The 24,827-nt window shown below is 46.4% G+C and overlaps 1 protein-coding gene across 8 annotated transcripts in view; it reads right to left on the reverse strand.

The window, feature by feature from the left end:
* The window catches only part of POU2F2 (POU class 2 homeobox 2), a 105,629-nt gene that overhangs the window by 51,709 nt on the left and 29,093 nt on the right, over positions 1-24,827 (reverse strand). For 6 of the 8 annotated variants that reach the window (XM_082232658.1, XM_082232661.1, XM_082232663.1 and 3 more), the window contains exon 2: positions 24,597-24,649. In XM_082232658.1, the coding sequence (XP_082088784.1) occupies positions 24,597-24,627 (31 nt within the window). In that variant the 5' untranslated portion in view covers positions 24,628-24,649. Of the gene's footprint in view, positions 1-16,341; positions 16,451-24,596; positions 24,650-24,827 lie in introns of all 8 variants that reach the window. The other 2 variants (XM_082232657.1, XM_082232655.1) reach the window with 1 other exon arrangement.

Consider the following 24,827-nt stretch of genomic DNA (forward strand, 5'->3'; position numbering starts at 1 on the left):
GGCCTGCCCTTCCCTGTTGTCCAACACCCAGGACATACTGCAGCAGAATTAATATTAATGTCAGCTGCCCACCTTCTGCTTTTGCCCACCCACCCTGGGCCTCAAACCTCTCCCCGAAAGAATTTTGCAATCGCAATGGCAGGCTGTTCACAACACTGGAGCCAGCAGACAGAATGTGTCGTTTGGGGGAAAAGGTGGCTTCCTCTCTGTTGCCTATTGTGGGTTCAGGTGTTACCCCTAAAACAGGCTCACAACAACATGATCTCAAGCAAGCACCTCATCTCTCAATTTCGTTTCCCAGCTGTAAAATGGGAAGAGCGGCAACCCATCTTGCAGGGTTGTTGATGTGCAGATCACAAAGGCTGCAAAGTACTTTACAAATCGTATCACAGCCACCAGTCACTTCCTTCTTTTCAGCCCGGGACAAAACACAGCAGAAAAGGAAAGATGGAGACACAGGAACCATGGGAAACCGAGGCGGGTCCAGTAGTGCCATCAGAGGCAGAAGTGCACAAGAGTACCTACAGATGCAGCAGGGTCTGCTTGCCACATATCAAAGTAAGTGAAGCATTACCAGCTTAAGAAATCCCCCCGCCATTATAGAAGAAGACCACAAAGTCCAAAGTCTAAAAATCCAAGCTGTAGCTCAGTGGCATCTACTTGGCCTACAGAAGGTCCCAGCCTCAATCTCTGGTGTCTCCAGATAGGGCTGAGATTGCCCCCTGCTTGAAACCCTGGAGAGCTACTGCCAGTCAATGTAGACAATACTGAAGTCAGTGGGCCAATGACACCCATGGGACACCCATGGATTAGCATGGGGCCCGCAACCCATTGGGGCGTTCTCCAGCACAGCCTCATTTAAAGGAACAGGAGCTGTGTAAGAGGACTACTCACATTTTATTTCAGTTGGACCTAGGTGAGATAGCTTGCCAGAAGATTTCCCTGTCACTCTGCCACCTTTGGTGACTTCCCACATCTACCACCCAAGACAGCCACTTAATAGGGTTGTCCTCCCCTGAAGCCTGTGCCCGTTCCCCAAATTCTCCCCATGACCAGTCTCATCTGTAGGCACTCATCACACAATGCACTCAAGAGGAGACACACCCTTGCATTGAAATGCATCTGTGCCCTGTTTTGCAAAGGACATAGAGACCTGGAGGGTGGGTGGCCATGCCAGCCAACGCATAAGTGCTTCTGCCAGTGGAGCATGTGCACCAAATTCCCTGTGTACATGTGATAGTGAGGTTTCTCTGTGCCAAGACAAGGACCTGCAAGGCGCTGGCCCTTGCTGGCTTTCGGCGACTGGGCCTCATGCTCCACCTCCTCCACACAATTTGCCCGATTGCCAGACCTGTCCGTCAGGCCCGCGTCGGCCGCTAGGAGCCATGCTGCGAGGTGGGGACGCTGCACCCTCAGGGGGTCGAGAGTAGGGTCGGGGGGGTCAAGGCAAAGCCCCCTCCTAAAACAAAGGGGGTAGTCCTATCTCTCCCCCCACCCCCCGTGCCAGAACAGGGAGATTTCCAATGTCTCTGTCTTGGGGTGGAAGGGAGGAAACACCACACCTGCTCTAACCACTAGGAGAACAACCCTCCACACAGAAAACCATATAAAGTGAACTCTAACTCGTGTCAGACAGAACCTGGATACAACTCAGACCTTATATATGTGTGAGGAACAGATGCAGCAGGAAACAAACTTTCTGTCCTTGACTAGGGGGGAAGGCACACAACTCTCTGGGCTTATGGTTGCCATCTCCTCCTCACCCCTTGTCCTGGGTCTGCTCTCCTGCCACTAAAAGCAGGCTGACACACCCGCAGCTCTACCTAACACTCATCTCTATACCAGATGGAGCTTCACCTGAGATATTTCAATCTATCAGGTTGCCATGAAATGCACAGGAGTAGCAACCAGAAGAAAAGGTGGCAACCCTGCTCAGATCCACTTCCCATCCCAATGAACCAGCAGTTTCCCTTTGACTTTGGGCTGCGAGCAAAGCCCAGCTGCCTAAACCTGCTAATTCCCATTCTCTGGATTTTCCAAGGCAAGCACTGAACACCAGGTGCTCGGTGCTGACAGAAACTGACCCCCAACTGACAATATGTGGGGAGAAAAAGGGGATACGAAAGCAGAGCTTTCAGGGAAAGCAGAGCAATAGCCTCCCAGCCATAGAGTCACTGCTGCTTAATGGGAGGGGGAAGCAAGAAGCAAAGTTGGGGCTCCCCCAGTGCTTCCACCTCCCTCCCCCCCCCCCCCCGCTGCCGGCTGCCCAAGATCCAGCCTTTTTTCTGAGGCTGGCAAGGAAGCAGCACCCCCCATCACTCCTGCTGGCGGCCAGGCCCTGTCCTAGTAGAGCAGGCTCTGAGTTGCCAGTAATTAAAACCCTGTTAAACTTCATTAAGCAGCTCCACTTCCGACCTCATTAAATGATGATGAGGGGAGAGAGAGAGAGAGAGAGCAGGAAAGAGTGTGCGTAAATGTGATCACTCTCTAAACCTCAGCTTGATCAATCGCTTATCTGCTCTTTCTTTCTTTCTTTCTTTCTTTCTTTCTTTCTTTCTTTCCATTTCATACCTGGGTCCTTTATTTTGTCCCCCTCTTAATACAGCAGCCAGGAACCCACATGATCTAACCTCATTGTGTAATGTAAAGAGGATTAAAGCTTCACACAATAACTGAGTATGGGGTGTGTGTTTAAATAACATGCTGTAGTCTAGAACAGGCATGGGCAGGATTGATTTTGGGGTTGGGGGGGCTGCCTAGACCCCCGCCCCTAGTGTCGACCAAGCAAAGCCACCTGTGTGGTGGCAGCTCAGCGTCAGAGCCTCTTAATGATCCACATCACCCCTTACATCTCCTGCCTACAGAAGCAAAAACCTACATCTGAGCTACTAAAAACAGAGATTTTAACAGCCTGTTGGGTTTTGTTTTTTTAAGTATTTCTTCATTGTTTCTGAGTCATAAACCGTTCCCAAATTACATCAGATAAGCCAATGATTTACCATTAATGTTTGTAAGGGAGCATTTCAAAACTCCACAGTTCTTCACAGTGGCCCTCCCACCCACCACTCCCAACATACCAGCATGAAAACGTTCCAGCTCCAAGATTCTTAACCACAAAACTTCCCAAAGTGTCAGATTCCAAAGTTCTAAACTAGGAGTAGACAACCAGTGGGCCAGGAACTTAATCTGACCCCCTGAAGCTTTCCATCTGGCCCCCTTTGCCAACACAAAAGAGTGAGTCAGTAGCCCTCTTCAACCTGTTCAAAGGACACTGTGGGAATAAACTATGGAGGTCCTGGGCACTAGCCCTGCCCTCAGTACTGCAAGGGTGGTGTGGCTTTGGCAGACCAGCACCAGGTTCATTTGCAGCAGGCAACTGTAAAAGCAACTGGACCAGTCTTCCCTGTCTCTATCCCCATCCCCACTTACTACATACCCAGCCACCCACCATGGGATTAGTTGCATGTTTGGCTGAATAGACGAAGAAACCTTCTGGCAATCAGGAATCCTCTGCATGCAGGGTTCCCAAATCACAATCCTCACAAGAACGATTCTAAGCATATTCAGAAAAATGCATGAAGACTCTGGTGAGAGTAGAGCTGGAGGGCATAGCCCTACACACACCTTCCGTGGCTGATGCCCACATACACTCTTGCATGACTCAAGAATGCTACAAGATAGAGCCAGTGTGGTTGACCTTCAGCTTCCACGCCTTAATTCAAAATATATCCCCCTATTCAAAAAATAAACAAAAATAAACCACTGAACATGTTTTTTTAGACACAAAAATGTTCAAATCCAGCATTTCAAACTTCCGGGCCTTACATCCAAGGAGCTGTGGCTTAAGTTTACCCTTTCTTCACTAAGACCTTTTCAGCCTGAACTTTCCAGTGATACTCTGCCAATGTTCTATCCCAGGGATCAGCAAACGTTTTCAGCAGGAGGCTGGTCCACTGTCCCTCAGAACTTGTGGGGGGTCGGACTATATTTTTTTTTGGGGGGGGTGGACAAATTCCTATGCCCCACAAATAACCCAGAGATGCATTTTAAATAAAAGGACACATTCTACTCATGTAAAAACACGCCGATTCCCAGACCGTCCATGGACCGGATTGGGAAGGCGATTGGGCCGGATCCGCCCCCCGGGCCTTAGTTTGCCTACCCATGTTCTATCCTTTCTATATATTACATTGGTTTCCTGTCCATCCTCCAAGGAGCACAGGGTGGTTTGCAAAAGAAACCATGAGCTGCAACCAAAGTTTGTTTTTGGCTTACTGCTCAGAGTTTGTTTAGAGGAAGCAAACCATGAGCCCAGGCTCTGGTGTAATGCTGTGCCAAACCATGGCTTAGCACCTAGCAGTGTGGCAGCAGCAGAAACAGGCGAGTAGTGAAGAGGACACTGTTTTCTTCCTGTGCATGAGCATGCTTGGTTTTTCATGGTAAGTCATTGTTTTGCTTATTGTGACGTGCCAACAGAGCCGATGACGAGCCCAAGGTCACCCAGTGTGGTTCAGGGCTGAGAAGGCTTTAGACCTGGAACTAACAAAGCCAATTGTATATCCATCACACCACTCTCACTATTTCTGCACTCCCCTTTCCTTGACCTGTAGAGTGAGTTACAGCCACGCCTGTACTAATTCGCCCTCCCTGAGTAAAAAATTAACTACCTTCAGAAGAACCACCTGATTTGTTGCACCATGGAGTTGGGAACTTGAGTCCCTCATATTACCAGTTGGGCTTTCATAGTCCCTGGCCATCAACCATGCTGATAGAGCTAGACCACAGGTTCCCCAACCTAGCATGAGCCTGCAATACTAGGTACGTTTTACTTGGACGTTGCTGAAATTAAACCAGATTCACAAAGCGAACAAATTTCAAACAAAGGTATTCTAATATTTGATACTACAGAACAGCCTTCAACAACCTCTAGATAGTATGGATCAGGAGTTGTAGTCCAAAGCATTGGCAGGTGGGGAAACCAGGCTTGCAAGGGTCCTGTAGATATTTATATGCACCACTTTTGCTGTGGAACTTCCCCCTTCCTCCCTCCCTCCCATCCCCCACCCTGGATCTTGCTCATCACTGCAGCAATCTTGTTTCACACCTACACAGCTAGTCATTAGGCATCAATGGTAACCACACTTCAGGAAAAACAGAACCGTTGCCATAGGGGGCAAAGAAGTTGCGTCTGTGAATGAGACCCTTTGCTTCAATGATTTGGCCATAAAACCTGTCAACCTCACAAACCGTCTGCAGAACCTTCTAGCCTTCAAGCAAATCTCTAGCCACATTTTGAGCATTTGCCTCCCAGTTTCCCACTTTCTACACACACATCCCTGTCTTCTGCCCATAAAATGGTCTTTGAAAGCCCTGCTCCAGGCACACCGGGATTAGGCAAGAGGTGATCTGGAGCGGAGCCTTCTCTGTGATGGCTTCCAGACTGTGGAATGCCTCCCTCAGAAACATTTATTTACCATCCTTTCTCTGCCCTTTAACAGGAATTAAAAACAATTTTCTTTGCCTGGACTTTTTGACAAATGACGATGCTCTCTATTTTAGTTGTGGCTTTTATCAGATTATATTGGCAGAGTGTTTTGATTTTGGGAAGCTGCATTGAGGTTCTGATAGTAATGGAAAGGGCCAAGATATAAATGTTTTAAACAACTGATGCAATAAATCCTTGCTGTTTCCATCTAATGGGCAAGGTACAAAGTCCTAACATCCTCCACTGCAGCTTTCTTCCCTAACTTCCCTCCTTTACATGTCCCTGTAAGTGGTTACAACAGGGTTGGGATGTGTCAGAAGAATAGTACCAGCACAGGTGTGGTTTCACCTGAAGGCAAAACACACAGTACCAAAACTAAATTTGCTAAAGTAATACAAATGCAGGGAACACACTTATAAGGAAAATCAGTGGGTAAAAAAGGGGGTCCGTCTACTTTACTTTGTTGTTTTTCCTCTACCTGTTGATTTCCCTCTCTGCAAATGAGTCCATTTTCCCTCCAGGCTCCCAGAGGCCAACTGGGAAGGGATGAAGGGATGGAAAAGGATGGAAGCAGCAGGAGATCTCTGCAGAAGAGAATCAACAGGCGCAAGAAGTGCTGAGCAGCCCCCATGCGTGGATTTTCTCCTGCAAACATCCTTTCCCCCTTTGCCTTGCCAGGCAAACATGAGAATGCTGTGTCTGCTTCGTAACATGGAGATCCACCCAAAGGCAGCAACCCTACGCGTGCTTATTTGAGAGTACAGTTCCACTCTGCTAAGTGGGATTTGGCTCTGCATAGGATTGGGCGGAAAGTGTATATGAAGAAGAACAGGGGTTCTGGAACATAAAAGCTGTTCCTTTTTGCCCACCTGCAGAGCGACCCATTAGACTAAGTGCACCATTTACACTACTACTACATGCCTTACTACCTGAATTCCCCAAAGTGCTCCATTCCCATTTGGTCACAACGCTGCGATATAGGACAACTTGATATTATAGAAATTATATTCACTCATCGTTTATGCGTGACTTTTAACGAGCAAAGCCAATCTTCATCTATTCCACGTTCACAGCGCCACTCATGAGACAAGCTGCTATGGCTCACAGTGCACAGATGCTCAAGCAAAAAAGGCATTTGCGCATGATGTGAGAGTGGAGACAAAAGATGTGCAAAGAGGGGCCATGCACACCTTTCCTCCACCATGTGTCCCCTGGAGGAAGAGAAGCATGCAGATATAAAAGCCAGTTGATGATCAAAAGAAGGGGAAATCAACCTTCTTTCCTCTCAAGGGCCACATTCCTTCAGGGGTAATCTGTCGGGGCCCACATGCTGGTGGTGGGTGGAGCCAGAGCCAATGGTGGAAGGAGCCAAAAACAAAAGTGATCTAACTAACCCAGGGTGGAGGTATGCCTATGGAGGCAAGCTTGGCTCCCTCCCAAGAGCAGGGAGCAGAATTAGCCCCTATCCCAGTTATTATGCCTTGATTCAACTCCTTGCTTTCTCCAGCACACATGAACAGTTGCCATTCACTCCCATAGGGGATAATAAAGTACTGTACCTGGGGACAGTTCTGTGTTGAGGGCAAAAAAGCCCTATCCCCTTGCTTCTGAGTGGCCTGTCCTTCAACAACAGGGAACCCATGGTGTGTACACATTACAAAGAGAAGCACTACTATCCCCCCATGAGTCCTTGCAATATGCAAGTCCTCTCTCCACACAAACACACATACCACCTGTCATAATGACTTCCTAGTAAATAAACAATCACAATGTTATCTACTGGACCATACTGTCCCTGACTTGAAATCAAAACAGAAAACCCTTTAACTATTTGCTGCAGGAATTCTATTCTACTAAGCAGTCCATACTTGTTCCTACTCTCGGTGGTGATGTGCAAACCCACAGCAGGAATTGTGTTGCAAATTTATCCCTTTGAGTTGCAAACCACCGATTTCCGAGAAAATCCATCTGCCTTCTTCTGTTCTGGCTGGTTCCATCTGTGCAACAACTATTCCTTCAGTTGCCCACTTCAATTAAAGCCTACATGTTTCTGCATATGCTGGCACTCACAGGCACAGCATATCTTGAACTTCATCATCTCAAGGCTGCTAAAATGTTCTGCTGTTCATACACAAAGGACTTCCCTCTGACATAACAGGATTGGATAAATTTGTGGAGGATGGTTTGGAACAAAAAAAAGGTTCCAACACTGTGAGAATGCAAACACTCGCTAGCCACATCAATAAGGTAATCTGGAGGCACATTAAATAAAAACCGTGTATTTCCAAAAACTTGAATGCACAGTCACCCCACAACGATTCACACACACATGACCAACTCTACCATAAAGACCAGCACATGTAGCCATGCAATAATCCAACAGTTGTTCTGCAACTGTTCCACCAGAGCACCTTGTACATTCAATATGGTTTTCCAGCAGCAAGTGGCATCGGCAACCGGCTGTCCAATAGCCATTCGTGCACATACTCAACCCAAGAGACTCAGCCTACAGTGCACAGCCACCCTTCCACAATGCTCAAGGAGATATCCCACACATGCTACACGTGTTCTGCAAGAATCTATACAAAGGATTGTATGTGTTTTTGTACTCACAGAATCCCATGCAATCTGTGGTCATGCAGTCACATATTCCTTCCATTTCCCCCAGAGCTGGAGTAGGCAGACCTCAGACTTGCTTGCTTGCTTTTTACCTGAAGTTCACCAACTAGAGCCTGGCGTAAAACTGAAGCTCAGGTAGGCAGACATACAGTAAGAACTGAGGAGCAGGGTGTCTCTGAGCATATGCTCAGTCCAGGAATTTGCAGTCAGTACCTGAACCAATCTGTTAAGTCCACTCACATGAAAACCCACTGCTGGTCACACCCACCCACCTCTCAGTTTTTGTTTCAGCAACGTAATTAGGGTAAGGAGGTGGGAAGCTTTTTAGTTATTGCTATTCTTAAAACAACTGGGAGTCAGAAACTCTTGCTAATATACTGCAAATCACCAAAAGATCTACCAGAAGATCCTGAACTAATTTCTGCCCACCTTTGCTCTAGTCTGGAGCATAGTTAGATCCTTTCTTGTTTTAAAAAATCTATTGGATGTATGCACAGAGGACTCACTGTCCTCAAGTCACCCCCACAGCATGCTATGAGCTTCATGGAAGTTCACAAAACTCATCTCACATGTGAGCAATTTGTAAATGATTCAAACAATATGCATCTACATGAAGCCCACCATTAAGACACATGTGCATCAAGTTCTATAGGATAGACTATACAAACAGCCATTCACTGCTATGGGGAAAAGGAAAGCACTGCATTTGGGTACAGTTTTGCAACTTTTCCTCAAAACACACTTATAAGACGGGCCACTATTTTTATCCCCTATAATACATTTCAGGGAGGGGAGTGAATCTAAGAGACAAAAGGCCCCTTAGGACACCATTCGGGCACATGATGGTATCAGGGCAGTTACACATGATTTCAATACTGTTTGCACCTGCAAGAGTTTTGTGATGGCCTTACTGCTTCGTTTCCAATCAGTGCATGTCCTGCTGTAATATACCACTGAAATCCTGTAACTTTTTAATAGCACAAATTTTCTAAGGTTTGGGGTGGGGGTTGTCCCACTTTTGTGCACTATAGCCCCTCCAGGTAGTAGCAATGCAGCAGCATTGAGGAAGTATCACAGAACACTCAATAAAGAGGAACAATATGTGGATGGTCCTTTGTAAATCCACCACTAATGCACTGTTATTGCATCAACGACATGTTGCAGAATACGCTGGTTGAAAAACCAACCAACCACGAGTTTGTCTAAAACCAGGGTATGGGTATCAGTCTCAAGCTGGCTAACCCAGTAGCTGCTCAATGTGCTTATCCATATGCTGCTCTCACTGCTACTAGTACACACACCAGCCTAGTGACAGCTCTCATGCCCACTGTTGTTCACATCAGTACAGCAGCCATTTTACCTTAGCTATCAGAATTAACATCCCCTGTGTCCAGCCTGTGACAGGGATGAAGAGAGAGAAAAAATAACAGAAAAGGGGGCTACAAGGAGAGTTTTGGAACGTGAACATTGCAAGAACTGGTGAAGGAGACCCACCAGGCTGAACAGAAAGGAGGACTGCAGAAAATTGGAAGAAGTAGCAGGATGGGAAATGCAAGCAGATGCGGAGATCAGAGAGGGTTCCTGACTCTGGGAAAGGTGTGCTGTCAGCAAGGCACAAGGTAATAGGGAAGATTTAAAGTAGGAGAAAGTATTGGTGCAGGCAAATATCTGCTCCTGGTGATTTCCTGGGTGAGCCATCACCCTGAAGCAACTTGCAGCCACTGCATTGTCGTCTCTCGCTTGCTCGGTCAACTTGGCAGCTTCCACGCAAAATGTCAACAACCTGGCACACTTTGGGGCTAGGTGTGGGTGTTTTCTGTGGTGCTGCATCTGTTCTGAAATAGGTGTCACCCCAGAAACCTTTATTTGTAGCAGCACGGGAGTGAGGGGAAACAAGCTGAAACAATTCCAGGGTAAGGGGAGAGAAAAGCATGAAAGCCAAAATATTTGGAATGAAGAGGAAAGAACTCAAGAGATGAGAAACTGATGCAGCTGGCAGGGTTGCACGTTCGGGCAAAAAAGAACAAGGGAAAGATCTGGGGACAAGGAGAGTAGAAAGGCTTGTACAAAAAGGAAGGCAGATGAAATGGGAAACATAGTGTGGAGGTGTTAGAGATGAGTAGGGCACTTTACACAGGCCAGGAGGGCAGGATATTACCAATAGGTAGTGAAAACTGTGTAAGGTGTGCATGGGGATTGTAGAAGTGGGGAAAACAGGTGCACCCTCTGCAACACTGGCTTACATCCCAAAGCCAACACAATTTTTAGTGACACCAGGTCGACACATATATGTGTGGGCGACTTCAAGGTGCACCCACCTCACGCAGAGATCTTCTCCAGGAGGAAAAGACAAAAAGAGATATGGATGGAGGAAGGTGGACAGAGACAGCAAGAGGAAGAGAGGAAAAGAAGCAGGCAGAGGCTAAGGGGTCGGGGAGGGTGGAAAAGCTGTCTCTGCAAGAGAAGGTTTTTCACCCTGCCCTCATCTCCCCCCCCTTCATACACAGAGACACACACACATGAGCCTCAGCACTGACCCCCCCTCCCATCACCAATGGCCAGTCCCTTGGGAGGCCTGTCCTCCTCCCCCCCCCAATCCTGCTGACCCTGGCGCGTGGCTGTGCCCGGAGGCTCGGCTGGAACAAAGGGCCCAGAGCTCGGCCAATCAGGGTGTGCAGCTCTCCTGCCGCTGACCTTTTTATGATTATTATTTAAGGGAAAAAGCAGAGGCGAGGAGAGGAGAAAGGAGGGGAGGAGGCAGCAAAGGGAGGCGGGGGGAGGGGGGAAGAGGACCGGAGCTTTGCAAAGACAAGCCGGCCCTCCTGCAGCCACTGTATAGAAATACCCCCACATGCACTAATCATCTCCCATCCCCCTTGCCCAGGCTCCTTATGAGTCCATATTGTCTGGGATCAGCTAGGGCACAACCCAGCAAGGGGCACATCCCTGTCTGTCCGTGCCATAAGAAGACACCGCTCCGCCCAGGATCTGAGCACAACTGGATCGAGAGGTGTTGGAAATGACATGGCGATTCAGCCCCGGATACCATAGGAGAGCGAAGACACTATCAAGCCCAGTGCCATAGCCATCACTTGCCTGCATACATAACCCCACGCAGAATCCCCACCATACCACATCAGTTTGACTGTCCCATCTCACCAAATATCCCACTTCTAAGAGAGGACCATTTGCAAGGGCTTCTAAGCACAGCTACCGAGCCTAGAGGGAAAGATCTGCCCACGCGGAGGAAGTAGGAGATTTAGGTATCGTATACAGCCATGCCTTTTTTTGACAAGTTTAAGCAGTTGCACCCCCTGAGTACGAACGTTAGTGTCTCCTCCATCTGTTTGCCTATCCTTTCTCTTTTAACCCAGTTATTTGGCGGCAGTCATTCATACACACATCATAACGGCATGTACCATGAGCTATTACCATCAGTTGTGCATGGTTAAAAATAAAGCACTTGCAAACATACAATGTCCACGAGAACCAAACTGTGGGTATGGCAGACCTGAGTTTTGCACTCACCTCAACCACAGACTTCTTGGGGAAAATGGCATGTAAAAATCACCATGAGGAAGATGCCATAAAATTCCTGTGATGTGAATGGTCTACTCCAGGCATAGGCAAACTCCGGCCCTCCAGATGTTTGGGACTACAATTCCCATCATCCCTAGCTAACAGGACCAGTGGTCAGGGATGATGGAAACTGTAGTCCCAAACATCTGGAGGGCCGGAGTTTGCCTATGCCTGGTCTACTCAGCTGACCAGCTTCTGGTCAAACAAATAGCTATATATCTGGTTTGAACGGATACATATCAGAGCATTCATAAAAGGCCTCTCACCATGTCAAAAAAAGTCAAATGTTTGGTGGTTTCACAATGCACTCCTTACAATGAAAATGGCTACATGCATCGACTGCTACCGGCACATCCTAAACAAGCTATTGTCCATCCGCTTTGGTGTTTAGGTTCTCAATATATGAAATGGAAATAAGAGCAACCTCTAAAGTACTTAGGCAGTAAAGTAGAGATTGCATAACACTTTATGATGTGCTATATTATAAAATAATAAATTTCAGTCCCAAATAATGCACATTCATGGAATTTTTCCTTCCTTTCAGAAACTTTGTCCTTGAAATCCACACTCATTGAGGGCCTAGTTTGCTATTAGCAAATGTATTACTTGCCAGTGTCAACTGGGTATATGGGAATTCAGTATATAACTTGTGCTCAGATTTTTTGACAGGTGCCTGCTTTGATTTTAATCAGCCCACAAAGCAAACTAAACGAGCTCCCAGCTACCAAAGCGATGTAGCCCAAATCAAAGTTTAGCCAAATGAAAGATTCAAAGCTGAAGTTCTCCATGGGTTTGAATCAAATCCCAAAAGCCATCAATAGGAATGGATGCTCAAGTCTGAAACGGAATCCGAAATACACTGTGGAGGCTCAGGGTCAGCTTGGGGGTGGCTTGCCTATTGAGTTACAGTGCCTTTCCGAATTCTGCCATCCTGCGCTGGGTGATATCCAAGTCATAGTCAAAGTAGAAATGATTGAAATGATTGGACTTGGCATTCAGGACAGACAAAAGGAAATATTTATCCACATTTATTCACATGGTTCAAAGATGGAGTTTCCTACTGTAACAGCCAACTTGCATGGCTTTTAAAAAAGTTTAGATGCATTCATGGAGAATAAGGCTATCAATGGCTACTAGTCATGGTGGCTGTGTACTGCAACCAGAATCCGAAGTGGTATGCCTCTGAATACCAGTTGCTGGGGAGAATATTTGGAAAAAGTGCTGTTGGGCTTGCGGGCTTCCCATAGTCATCTGGCTGGCTACCGTGTGAAAAGGATAATGGTTTATTTGGGTCTTCGGTCTGATCCAGAAAGACTCTTCTAATATACTTAAGTCCACTGATTTCACCGGGTCTACTCTGTGTATGACAAACACTGGATATCACCCAAAACATCTGGGGAGTTTAAATAAAATCATAGCAACCTTCATCACTGCCAAATTCTTTCTCATCTTTCTGGCACTTAATATTACAAAGACGGGTGGCTACTGTCTGAAGAACAGCTCTGACCAGCTCAAAAGCTTGCAACCTTATGCCATCACCAAAACTGGTGAAATGAAGGTATTACCTACATGGATCTTTAAAGTTTCCAAAGACAACATTAAAAACTAGAAGCAACACACTAAAAAGGCATGTTCCTAAACCTTAAAAAAAATCTTTTTCAAAATGTATTATTTTTTTGAATAGAGACATCACAATTTGAAATGCATGTTCTATCTACCATGGGTTCTTTTATTTGACTTATGGAGCTAGGTAATGCTAAAAATGCAAAAGCAGCCTAGATCGCAGCCTAAATCACAGGCAAAAACATGAACTGGATATACGTGTCACTGTAAACAGACCACAAGACACTAAGGAGGCACAACCTTGTGTAGAGATACCAGTGGCAAACACTCCTGCAAAAAAACACATTCACACATTGCATGCAGGAGGGCATGGTGTAACTATCCTACAGCCACGGGATGCTTGTCCAACCATCTGGGCCTCTGCCTCCCACTCAGCTGACCAAGTACATATTATCACGCCCAGAAAAGAAAAGGAAAACTGATTCCCAATAACGTTAAGTTCCCCTGAATTGATCTTAGTACCTAAAACCTTGATGGCTGCCCCATGGAGTTTTACTTTATGGTTATTTTGCCAGTGCACAACACAAATGTAACATGCCAAGACAAGGTCCACAATGCGCATTTCCCCCTCGTGCTCAGCCATCCAGGTTCCACACCCACCACGAAAAGAACTTTGGCTGGCTTTGTGCCATCCCACGACACCCCACATCCAGACCTAGATGTGGAAGGCGCCAAGGATGGAAGGATGGACACACACCAAACACACTGACTTCTCTGACCAGAGAGAGAGAGAGAGAAAGAGAGGGAAGGAAGGAGCATGAGAGGGTGGAGGTGGGGGCAGTTACTACAGGCTGGAAAATCGATTTCTGCCTCTGAACAAGCTTCGCTTCCCAGATCTCCGGGTTCATTAGCACGGACTGGGCTTGACACCAATACAATTTCCACACCGCGCTGGCTGCAGCAGAGCAGGGGGGGAGGGGTGTGCATGCAGGGCCAGCTCTGCAAAGCCACTTCTCTGAACCCCCACCACCCACCCGCCAGCCATAGAACGTGTCAGAAACAGATTATAAAACTGCCTCCTGTCGTTCCCCCCCTCCCTTTGGGTCGCCCCGTTCTTGCCTTTACCCTTTCTCAGGGGTTGCTTCACTCCCTACCCACTGATGCACCAATGCCCACATTTCTCTTCATGCCCTGACCCTTCCCTATCCCTGATACTCCTAAATCTCCAGCTGTCAGGTCTACCAAGGAAAGGAAGCTCTCCCAGAGTATAGTTGGTTAGAGTAGGGGAAATCAGTCATCAGGATGCCTGGGTTCTCTCCCATGAGGTGGGGAGCGGGAGGGGAAGGGGAAGAAGATCTACCAGTCAGCGGTTATTGCTAATTTGTTCATTAATAAGCATCCACATCCCACCCCAAAAAGATCACTGCCGTCCCAGTTCTTACCCAGATTCTTACCCAGCACATTCCATATAATCCACTGCCTCATAATTTTAGGAGGCAGAGGAGAATTTTTCCCCAAGGTCACCTAGAAAAGCCCTTCATAGACCTCGGGAGCCCCAGCTCTGGAGACAGCCCTCCCCTACCTCCCTTCTCTAACTACTAGACCCCTATGCACCCCCTCTCCCCTGTTCTGAAGGCCCACCACTTCAAAGGAACACATCCCCACTTATCATTTGAGTTCACCGTCCATAGTCTAATGGTCGAGAGGTGCAATCCAAAAGTCTATTTTTAAGATGCGCCCAGACATAATAGTGAGGTGTGTAGATGGGGGGGGGAGCATAGCAGAATGAAATAGCTTGACACAGGGGGGCCAGAGGAACTATACATCTTACGCTGACAACAAACAGTAACTAGAATACAGAGGAAATGTCTAAAATCGGAAGAGGGGAGCAGTGAGCCACAAAGCAGACCCCAAATGCTGTGGGGTGTTAAGGGGGGACATAAATCCCCCTTAAACACAAGGCAACGGTCCTGTTTCATTTCCCATCTGAAGCACCCCATCTCAAGGAAGACAGAGAATCTGAACTATTCACAATTCCAGAATTTAACTTGCAGAATTGGTGGGTGGAGGAGGGTGGGCATAAGCAGACATGGGGTGGGGGGAACTAGTCAAACTTCAACAGGAGCTTATTGTTAGAAGCATTTGACTAGATGTGGGGAGGATTTGGAGGGAGGATCTGAAGCATAAAACCAGAAAATATTGGTGGGGTGTTTGGCATGATTGCACTAGAGTAACCATTTACCAGGGTTGCACCTGAAACTCGAACAGGATATTATTGGGGGACATTTGATGAAAAGGGGTACTTATGGGAGGCTGTGAACAATTTGACAGAACTGGCTGGCATTGGAGAAGAGGCAGGTGGGGTTATTTGGGGGCACCTTCCCAGACTGGATCTCACAGGTGCTTTCTGCCCACCCCCACCCCTTAATTCTCTCTGGGCTAGAAAAATCCTCCCCCACCAGCCCACCACCTGCCTAGCCCTAAACCTTACTTGGTGTTTCCCATATACCGAACAGAGGAAGAACTTCATAAGGAAATAATAGCAATATTATAAAAATAACTTGATGATTGGGGTGGGAGCAAAGGCTTCACCGGTTCCCCCCACCCAGCAAAAGTGAAAGTGTCGGGGATCTCTCTTTTCTTTTTTTCCTCCACCTTTCTTTTTTCTCTTTTTTGCCCAGTCTTCTTCCACCGGCGTCTGCGTGCTGTTGGTTTCGGCGGCTGCCTTTGGCTTCTTTTCCCTGCTTACCACCCACCCCCACCGACCCCCACCCCCTCCGTCTATCGACCGCAGGATGCCGGCGCCGGAGGTTCGATACGGAGCAGTGACACTCCGGATCAATACCGCATGAATAAAAACCCCGCTCGCCCATCTCCGCTTTCTTCCTCTCCCTCTTTCCCCTTTTTCTCCCCTCCTTTCCCCCTCTTTCTCTCTCTCTCTTCTCGCCTGCAAGAGTTGGTGGCATCTCTCTCATTCTCTCTCTCTCTCTCGTCTTTTTCTTTCCCCCTTTCCCTTCTTTTTCCCCATTATGTTCCTTGCTGACTTGCCGGCTGCTTTCTTTCTCTTTCCGCCCCCTACACCCCCTTCTTCTTACCGTTTGCAGAGCGCAGGGCGAGCGGCGACTTGAGGCGCCATCCGTTCTCCGGGCCGGCGGATCTTTGGAAGACCAAGGGGACCGGCAGTGGGATGAACATGTCGGGGACCTGTGAGTGACACTCCGCATAACCCCACGGAGGGAAAAAAATATAAATATATATATAAAAGGGTGGGTGGGTGAGTGGAGAGAAAGGGGTGGCGGGCGGGCGAAGTTGGGGGGGGGGGACACATACACACACACGCTGGACAGGTGACGATCGACCGAGGATGACAATCAACCCAGGGTGGGGGGGGAATGGAAATCTCTCTCTTCTCTCTCTCCCCCCCCCCTCGACACACACTGCTCCGCTTTCTGCACTTACACACGTGCGTGCATGGGTGTGTGCACGGGCAAGTGCGTGTGTGTTTGTCCGTGCTGCAAGGACGTGTGAGGTTTGGGCACTACAGCCGGACAGTGTGCATCGTTTTAAGGCTTTTGCAGAAAAGGAAAAGGGGGTGCGAGTGCGTGCAAGTGTGTGTGTGTGTGTGTGTGTGTAACACTGCGTGCCCCCCCGACAGTGCCTGTGTGTGTGTGTGTTGCCCCTTTTCACTAGATCAACGGGGTCCCTGAGCTCCGTCCGAATCTTTCTCTCCCCCCCACTTCACCTCGCCCCCCTTTTCCATCACACACACACACACACAGCCTACGATTCCCACTTTATTGTCTTCCCCGTTATCTCCCCCCCCTTGCTTCTACCTCCCCTCTCTCCTTCCAACCACCCCGCTTTGACAAATGACATCCGAGCCAGCGACTTGCCGTCCCTCGCAATCCCCCCCGCGGGGGGCTCCGCTACCAACATCTCTCCCCCCCCCTTCCTTCTTCACTCTTTGCACAAATACAGTCCACCCAGACAAAAGCAATTATTCCTTAGGTACAAGCTTAGTGTGGGTGTTGAAAGGGGGGGAGGGAAAAGAGAGTATGGATGAATTATTGACACCCCCCCCTCAAGCAAATAATCTTCCTTCGCTTGCCTTCTTTCTAAAAAAAAAAAATTAACACACACCCTACACCTGACACTTCCACTATCCCTCTTTTTCCAGGGCTAAAAATAAACCCCTTAATCAGCTTCATAAGGCTCCTCCATCCCCTTACTTAAATTAATGTGTGTGTGTGTGTGTGTGTGTGTGTGTGGCCCCAAACCAGGCACTCAGCGCTCACAGCCCCTTCCAGGTTTATTATTAGAAGAAGAGAGATTTACACAGATAATTACTACTAGGCACTGTAATAATAAAGGGGTGACCTTCCCCACCCCCCAAAAATAGCCCATGGGATATATAATGAGGCCAAGAGAGTTTCTGTAATAACTCTTTGACTTCTCTCCAGGAGACTCACTTTCTTTTACTTTCCTTCAAGGGGGAAAGCAGAGGCACCTGTCTGTTCATCCCCTAGTCTCTCTCTCTAAGGCTTTGGGGAGGGACGTGTGTGAGAAAGCGACCTCTTCTGTGATCACTTTGGTTCCTGGCTCAGGATCACACCATGCTTCTCTCCCCACCCAGGCCTTATCACCCATTGAAGGAATTGGCACATTTTTTAAAAAAATGCACATGCATTCAGATGTTGCTTCTCTAGATGATGTTGGTTTCCTTATTTTCCCCCAACTGCCTTCCCCCAACAGTGTCAGGTCTGTGTAAGCTGCAGTTGGGGTCTCAACCCCAGCCAGCGCTGCTTCCTCGGAACTGGCAGGGTGGCAAGATTTGAGACAGACAATAGTTTCAAAAGGGAGTTCACCAACATGGATCGCTAAAGGCTTCGTCGCCTGTCATCGACACACAAATTTCTCCTGCACCCACCCTGCTGCCACGCTCCAAAGGGGTTTGGTAGGATTTTGCAACAAGGCTGGGGGGAAAGCCCTGCCAGACCTGTCTAACTAGAGGACCGCTTTTCCGAAGTGACTTCAACCCTCTGGAGTGGAGGGATGCTACAGGCTAGTTGGTACCTCTTTCTCCTGCTACTACTAACCCTCACTGAACCCCATCCGCCATACTTCCAGTTTGGTGTTTCTGCATCAAATCAGTCCTTGGAGAAACTGTTGTGTGGATGAGCTGTGAGTCACAGCTAGAGCCAGCCAAACCTGAAAACTTGAGTCCTGCCCCAATATCGCAGGATATTTCTTTTTTCCCCATTTACTCTCTGGGTGCAGTTGAATTCTTCTCGCCACATCCATGCACACATCCCTTATTACTCTATTATGATCTTGCAAGTCCTGTTCAACTGCATTTCAAACAAGTGGTCCAAAAGGAGATCAACAGCAGATACCATTATCTGTGTCCCATTGAACTCTCTTTTCATGTATCATTTGATTCCCCCCCCCCTTTTTTATTATTCCAACAGCCCTGGAAACATGGAGAGAAAGTAGAGGATGGATGCAAAGATAGAAATGTGTGGGGAGAGAGCGCGGAGTGGAAGATAGACAGACAGACAATATATAAAAGGGAGGGGGAGAGAGAGACGGAGAAAGGGATGGACAGAGAATGGGATGGAAATATATTAGTGAGAGGCAGAAGGAGAGAGGAGAGGGGTATATATGGTGTAATATAGATAGATATCAGATTGATGGAGGGGCAAATAGATGAATATGCATGGGGCAGAGAGGGAAGGAGAGAGAGGGGAGAGAGAGAGAAAGAGGAAAAAATAAGAGTTGGTGGGATAGAAAGAGTGCAATTATTTGATTCAGTACCACAGTGCTGAGGTCAGAAATTAACTGCCGCTAGCCTTAAAGTGGGGGTGTTAATATGTTTTCTCTCTCTCTCTCTCCTTTTCTCCCTGTCTCTAGGTCACAGAAGATGGAATGTACACATACACACATACACACACAAACGAACCAACCAACCAAGACTATTATAGTAGACATTTTCCAAAATAATAACAAAAGCCAAACTGGGGATGATGGCTGTTTTTGGATAGTGTTTGATCTCACCTGAAGAAATTCTCTTTCTGGAGTGAAGCTGGGAAGAGGGTACATGTGCACCCCATTTCAGCCTTCAAAGGGAAAAGGAAGGTCTGTAGATGCTAATAATAAACCACCGTAGGAAAGAGGAGCTGAGTTAATCAGAAATCCACCCATCCAAAGAAACAAGGCAGTCACCTAACAGGAGGACTTGGTTCGTTTCCAGGAGAGCTGCTTCAGCCTGCATTGGAATTGCCCACCAAATGTAAATCCTGAACAGGCTACCTTGAAAATTACTCCTTTCCATGTTCTAATCTGCATTTAACAACGCTTAAAAGTATTGCTTTGTAGATGAAAGGGAGTTCTTAGCAGCACCTGCGAAAATGCCCTTATAAGTGCTGGTCCAATGAGGTATTGCCCCCTCTTCTATTTCATCCCAAACAAACTAAAGGAAACACACTGCTCTTTTAAAATGTGCAGCATGCATATGCCATTTCCAGTCTCCACCCTTTCTGCACCAGTATCTACTCTACTGGGCATTAGAAGGATTGTTTCAATGTGATTTATTTTTATATTGTAACTACTCTAAACCAATGGGAGTTGGGTGGGGTGGAAATAAAAAATATTCATCCTAAATACATCGCTAATCTCAAATTTAATTGCTGGCAAAAGTATTTATTGTTTTGTTTATTTATTCTTTCCATTGTTTCCACCTTTCTACAACAGAACTGGTGCATGGAGTAAGAGGTTTAAACAAGGAGACGTGGAACAGAAAAGTGTATGGAATAATGAGTAAACAGAGGAAGGTTTTATCCCTATAATCCAGCATCCTGCTTGGATTCTGGACTACAGTATTTATTTCTTGAAACAGCAAAATTTTCTCCTCCGTGTCATATTACAAACTATTAGTTTCAAAAATGACTTCTTTCTAGCATGCCAAACTTCCTTGGGTAAGAGGATCCAGTTGTGCCGTTCTATGGATGTTGGCCTTAATTTCTCTCTGTAGACAGATCATATAGATGTGTGCATACACCTGTTTGCTTTTTCTTAAATAATCCAGCTTTTACATTGTTATTTGTGCATTCAAACTTCAAATATAATGGCACACAATTAATTAGCATGCAGGTAATAGCTACGTGCAGACTCCAAGTAAGGGGTGGGCATTCTGCGTTTCCATCTGCATCACACAAGATGGATGGGAAGGAATATCCTATCCACACCACACAGTGCTAATGCGGATCCAATCAGCAATGAAGCGCTGGGCACTGCATGCATGATTCCCAATCCAATATCTGGAACTGTATGTATAGCTGGGTGCTGGCATCCAAACAAAAGATCTGCTCATGTAGCAATTTTGTAGCGTAAACAGATCCTGATCCATAAGATGAACCTGCATCATGTATGGATACTTCTTGCTGGATTGGTTAAACTTGTATATCCTTTTTCTGTGAACTGATTAATCCAGAGCAAGTAGCACCAACAACTTAGATGGATAAGAATCATCACTAAACATGCATACAGACTCTTTGGTCACTTCAAACATGCAGATTACGTGTACAAAAGGTTAATTGAAATAAGAGAGAGAGAGAGAGAGAGAGAGAAGCCATTCTCTATTAAATATTATTTAGAAAACATTATTGCTATCCTGCAATGTACAAGATGTTACTTTGCAGTTCTAGAGTTAGATACAGTATGTCTTTTGCATGTATTAAGATACTTCCTGTCTTCATTTAGAATTAAAAACTGGGGAAAAAGAAATCTCTTTCTACCCCTACCGTATCATATTTGTTTACCATTTAAATGTTTATTGTAAAAAGATGTGCAATTTCAGCCTTTCCTCCTGTACAACCTAGCATCCTCACTACAACCTGGGCCTACCTTCAAAGACATGGAAGGATCTAAAGGACTATGATGCCGTGGCTTACAAGCTCAATACAAAAGAAATAAAGATTTGGAAGAAAAATTCAATAAGTGATCTAATAGAGCAATTAATGGACCCTCTGAAAAATTACCAAGAAATCTGGAATGAACACTCTTTTCCAGTTTTTCATTCCAAATCTTATTAAGATTTGGTTGGTTCATTTTATCTTTTTAAAATGCAATTTGCTAATTTGGAGGCAATAGTGGGGAAATCTAGAAAGAGGTTTGGAGGAGGTGATAATTTAAGGAGAGAAAGAGAGATTGAGATTTAATCAGAAATAGTTCTCCTCCTACAGAAAGTAACATACAATTAAAAGAGGAAATAAAAGGCACAAAAAGAATGGAAGATGGGATTTCTTTGTTGCCGCGGAACTCTCGCTGGGATATTGTCAATGAATTGGGGGGGGGCATCATTCTTTGGCTGTCTTCCACTCTATCTTCTTTTAGGGGATAGGGAGATACCTGCAAAGCGTTTTACCCTCATTCCCCAGTTCCTAAAAAAGGGAAGGTAGGAAAGTGGATGTGATATTTGCAAAAAGATTGCTGTAGTGGGAAACTAGTAAATATACAGAGGAGTTTTCTCATGTAAGACATGAAAGAGAAAATATTTGGGGTAAGCTTTCATCAATAGGGGACCGGGCCTCCATGTTCAACTTTGCTTTATCCCACACATGGGCAATGAGATCAGCTTGGTTTTTTTAGAGTGATCCTTTATGACTTTTGGGGAAAGGTGTCATCCTGAATTTTTCCACCGAAATTCCACTGCAGTAGTCTGTGCCTTTTAACATGATCAGAAATTGTACAGTTTGATGCTTTACACATTAAAAAAAATGTTCAACGAAACAATAAAGCCAATTTCAACCCACCCTGAAAAATAAGTAATCGGAGACTGTCCCTTATTTCAAAGTACAGTATTGTGGATTCAGTGGGCCTTGTTAAGAAGAAAAGACAACATGCACACCAGAATCACATTCATAGGTATGTTTCACCTAGTCCCTCCAGCCCTGGATTAGAAGAAAACAGAGGCCAAATCCATTTTCCTTGCCACTTTGTAGAAAATGTAGACATTTGGCCTGATTGTACAAAGATCTGTTCTTGCTCCCTGCTCCTCTAACTTGAACTATTAGCAGCAGGCAATAGTGAAAATGTATGAATAAAATCCCATGTCACAGAATCAAACATAGCAGTATTTTTTTTGTATGATGATGTATTTGGCACTTATGTTCCTTACAGTTTCTGGCCAGCAAGCGAAGAAGGGGCAGGTATGTTCAGGAAGAGGGGAAATGCCAGCACTGCAGCAGCTCTCAGCAGTGAAATATCAAGCCACCGTTCACTTTTTTAAAAGAGGCTTCTCCCATTGTCAGCAAAAACAGCAAGTAAAACACTACCTGTGTGTGGGGTCCATCTCCTGCATGCATATATTTGGACCCTACCCCTTTAGCTCTTTCATCTTCCCGAGTTCATAACCCTGCAAGGTTAAGTATTATAATTCCCATTTTACAGACATAGCAACTTCTCCAGTGCCAGCCAAGGCACCCACGGATAGATACCGACAGCATCAAAATTTCACATGCCTGGCCAATCAAATAGCCAAGACTTCTCCAGACTTCACTGTATGTGCTTAAAATAATATAACGGTCCTGCCACCTACAATATGCTCTGCTCCTGACACAGGACACAGGTTAAGATCCCTTGGAAGAATGCAGGCAAGACTGCCAGATGTCACTAAGCATGTCCCCATCTTCAGCCAGAACTCACAGTGATGCCCATGAACCATCCCTGCCCATCAGCTTGCCCAGAAAGTGAGATGGAATCAAAAAAGAGACAGTGGGATTCCTCTAAGGGTCACACGAACAGTCGGTGAGCAGCAAGGACAGAGTCTACCCACAAGGCACTTAGTCAAGGCTTGCCCACCCATACATATTTTGGTTATTTTGGTTTCCTAGCTGTGTGCCCTAAAATCAAAGCATTAATTTCCCTCAGAAAATTTAGAAATCTGGGTGCTGAAGCTATCCCTATCCTAAAAGCAAAATACCTCTGTCTGCTTATCTTGCTAATAGTTTAGACCCCAACTAGACATGATATTGGAGTGGCATTAATGCATATCTCAGCACCTTTTTCCTTTCCAGGTAAGTAGCAGCTGTGGGAAAAGTCAGTTGGGGCTGCAGAACAGCGGAGAGGGAATTAACCCTCTGCATGCCAGGTGCTGATTTCACCAATGAAAACCTCATGCATACACCTACTGCTATTAGCTGCAGGGGGGCGGTGAAGGAAAGTACCTATATTATACCTCCTACATGGCTAATAGCTACTCTTGGGATAGGGGTAGGGGCAGGGGCAGGAATGCAATTTGAATCTGGGTAGAAGTGCAAGGAGAAAGGGTTAAAGGGCCATACTCCTGTAGTTCTACACTGAATCAAGACCCCCAAGTGGCTGCTCTTAGAAGAAGAAAATTATGTCAGGAAATCCAATCGCTGATCATCCAGTTAGGCTTTTGGGGTCAGGGTTAGCCTCAGAAAGTTGGAGCACGTGCCTCTGTATTTATTTCAGTAGGATGGCCTCCTTCATTCACACTCCAGTGATATTTCCATACATAAAATGTCCGGTGTATCTACACTACAAATTTTGGTTTCGAAAAAGTCCCTTTGTTATGGCTACTCCCACAGAATCCTGGGAATTGTGATATGGTGACGGGGTTGGCAGTTCTTCCTTGGAATTTCCTAGTTCCCCTCACAGTACAGTTCCCAAGGGAGAAAGAAAGACCCTGGAACCAGCTTACGCTTAAATTGGTGCATACCTTGAAGAAAAGCCTACGTTGGCCATACGTGCTTTTCCTTCCGTATTCTACCCTGCATTAGTGATATTTACAGCGTAGCTTCACACTGCATGCATACGTGGGTAACAAGAGTCTGACAACTAACTGTTTCGCCTAGGGAAAAGCCAACTTTTGGATGGCAATTTTTGAGCAGAGAAGTGGCAGGGGTGTGCTTAATCCCTTCCCTGCCTGTGGCTCCAAATCACACACACACCCTCAGCCCCTGCAGAGAGCATGCACGTTTTTGGCACCGGAGGTGCACAGGGCTGGCTTGGAGCGGAGCAATTTGGAGTGGAGAAGTAGCAGCCGAGAAAGGATTCGGCACACAAGGCACACTCAGCTGCTTCTCTGCTCGAAACCACCCCCTCCCCAGTGCTGCTTTTGCCCAAGAAAAGCAGCCATCTTTTGATAAAGGCCTGTGCATGTAACACGTACTTCTGCCGCTGCATCTGTCACTAATACAATGAGAGAGTTCCAAACGTGGTTTTTAGTGACTTTTTCTCGTTGATTTTTCTTTACGGGTGGGGAGTCAATAGCCTCCCCCCCCCCCCGTTCACACGCCCCAGAAACAAACTTTGCAGAACTACTGACCTTTCAGGCAGAAGTGGCAGCTGTAGTACATTCACTCCAGTCCAGTCCAGAACCTGAGGAGAGAACAGAGTGTCAGAAAAGGCCTGGGATGACAACACCACTCTCACGGGCACATGTCAAAGGAACAGCAATGTATGCACAAATACTGCACAACTTGCACACAAAGAAATGAGATTTCATTGAATGCTCAGTAGGGCCAACTGGAAGCAGACGTTTTTAAAAGCGTTATTA

This window comes from Podarcis vaucheri (assembly GCF_965113315.1).
Source record: "Podarcis vaucheri genome assembly, chromosome: 7".
Lineage (NCBI taxonomy): Eukaryota > Metazoa > Chordata > Lepidosauria > Squamata > Lacertidae > Podarcis > Podarcis vaucheri.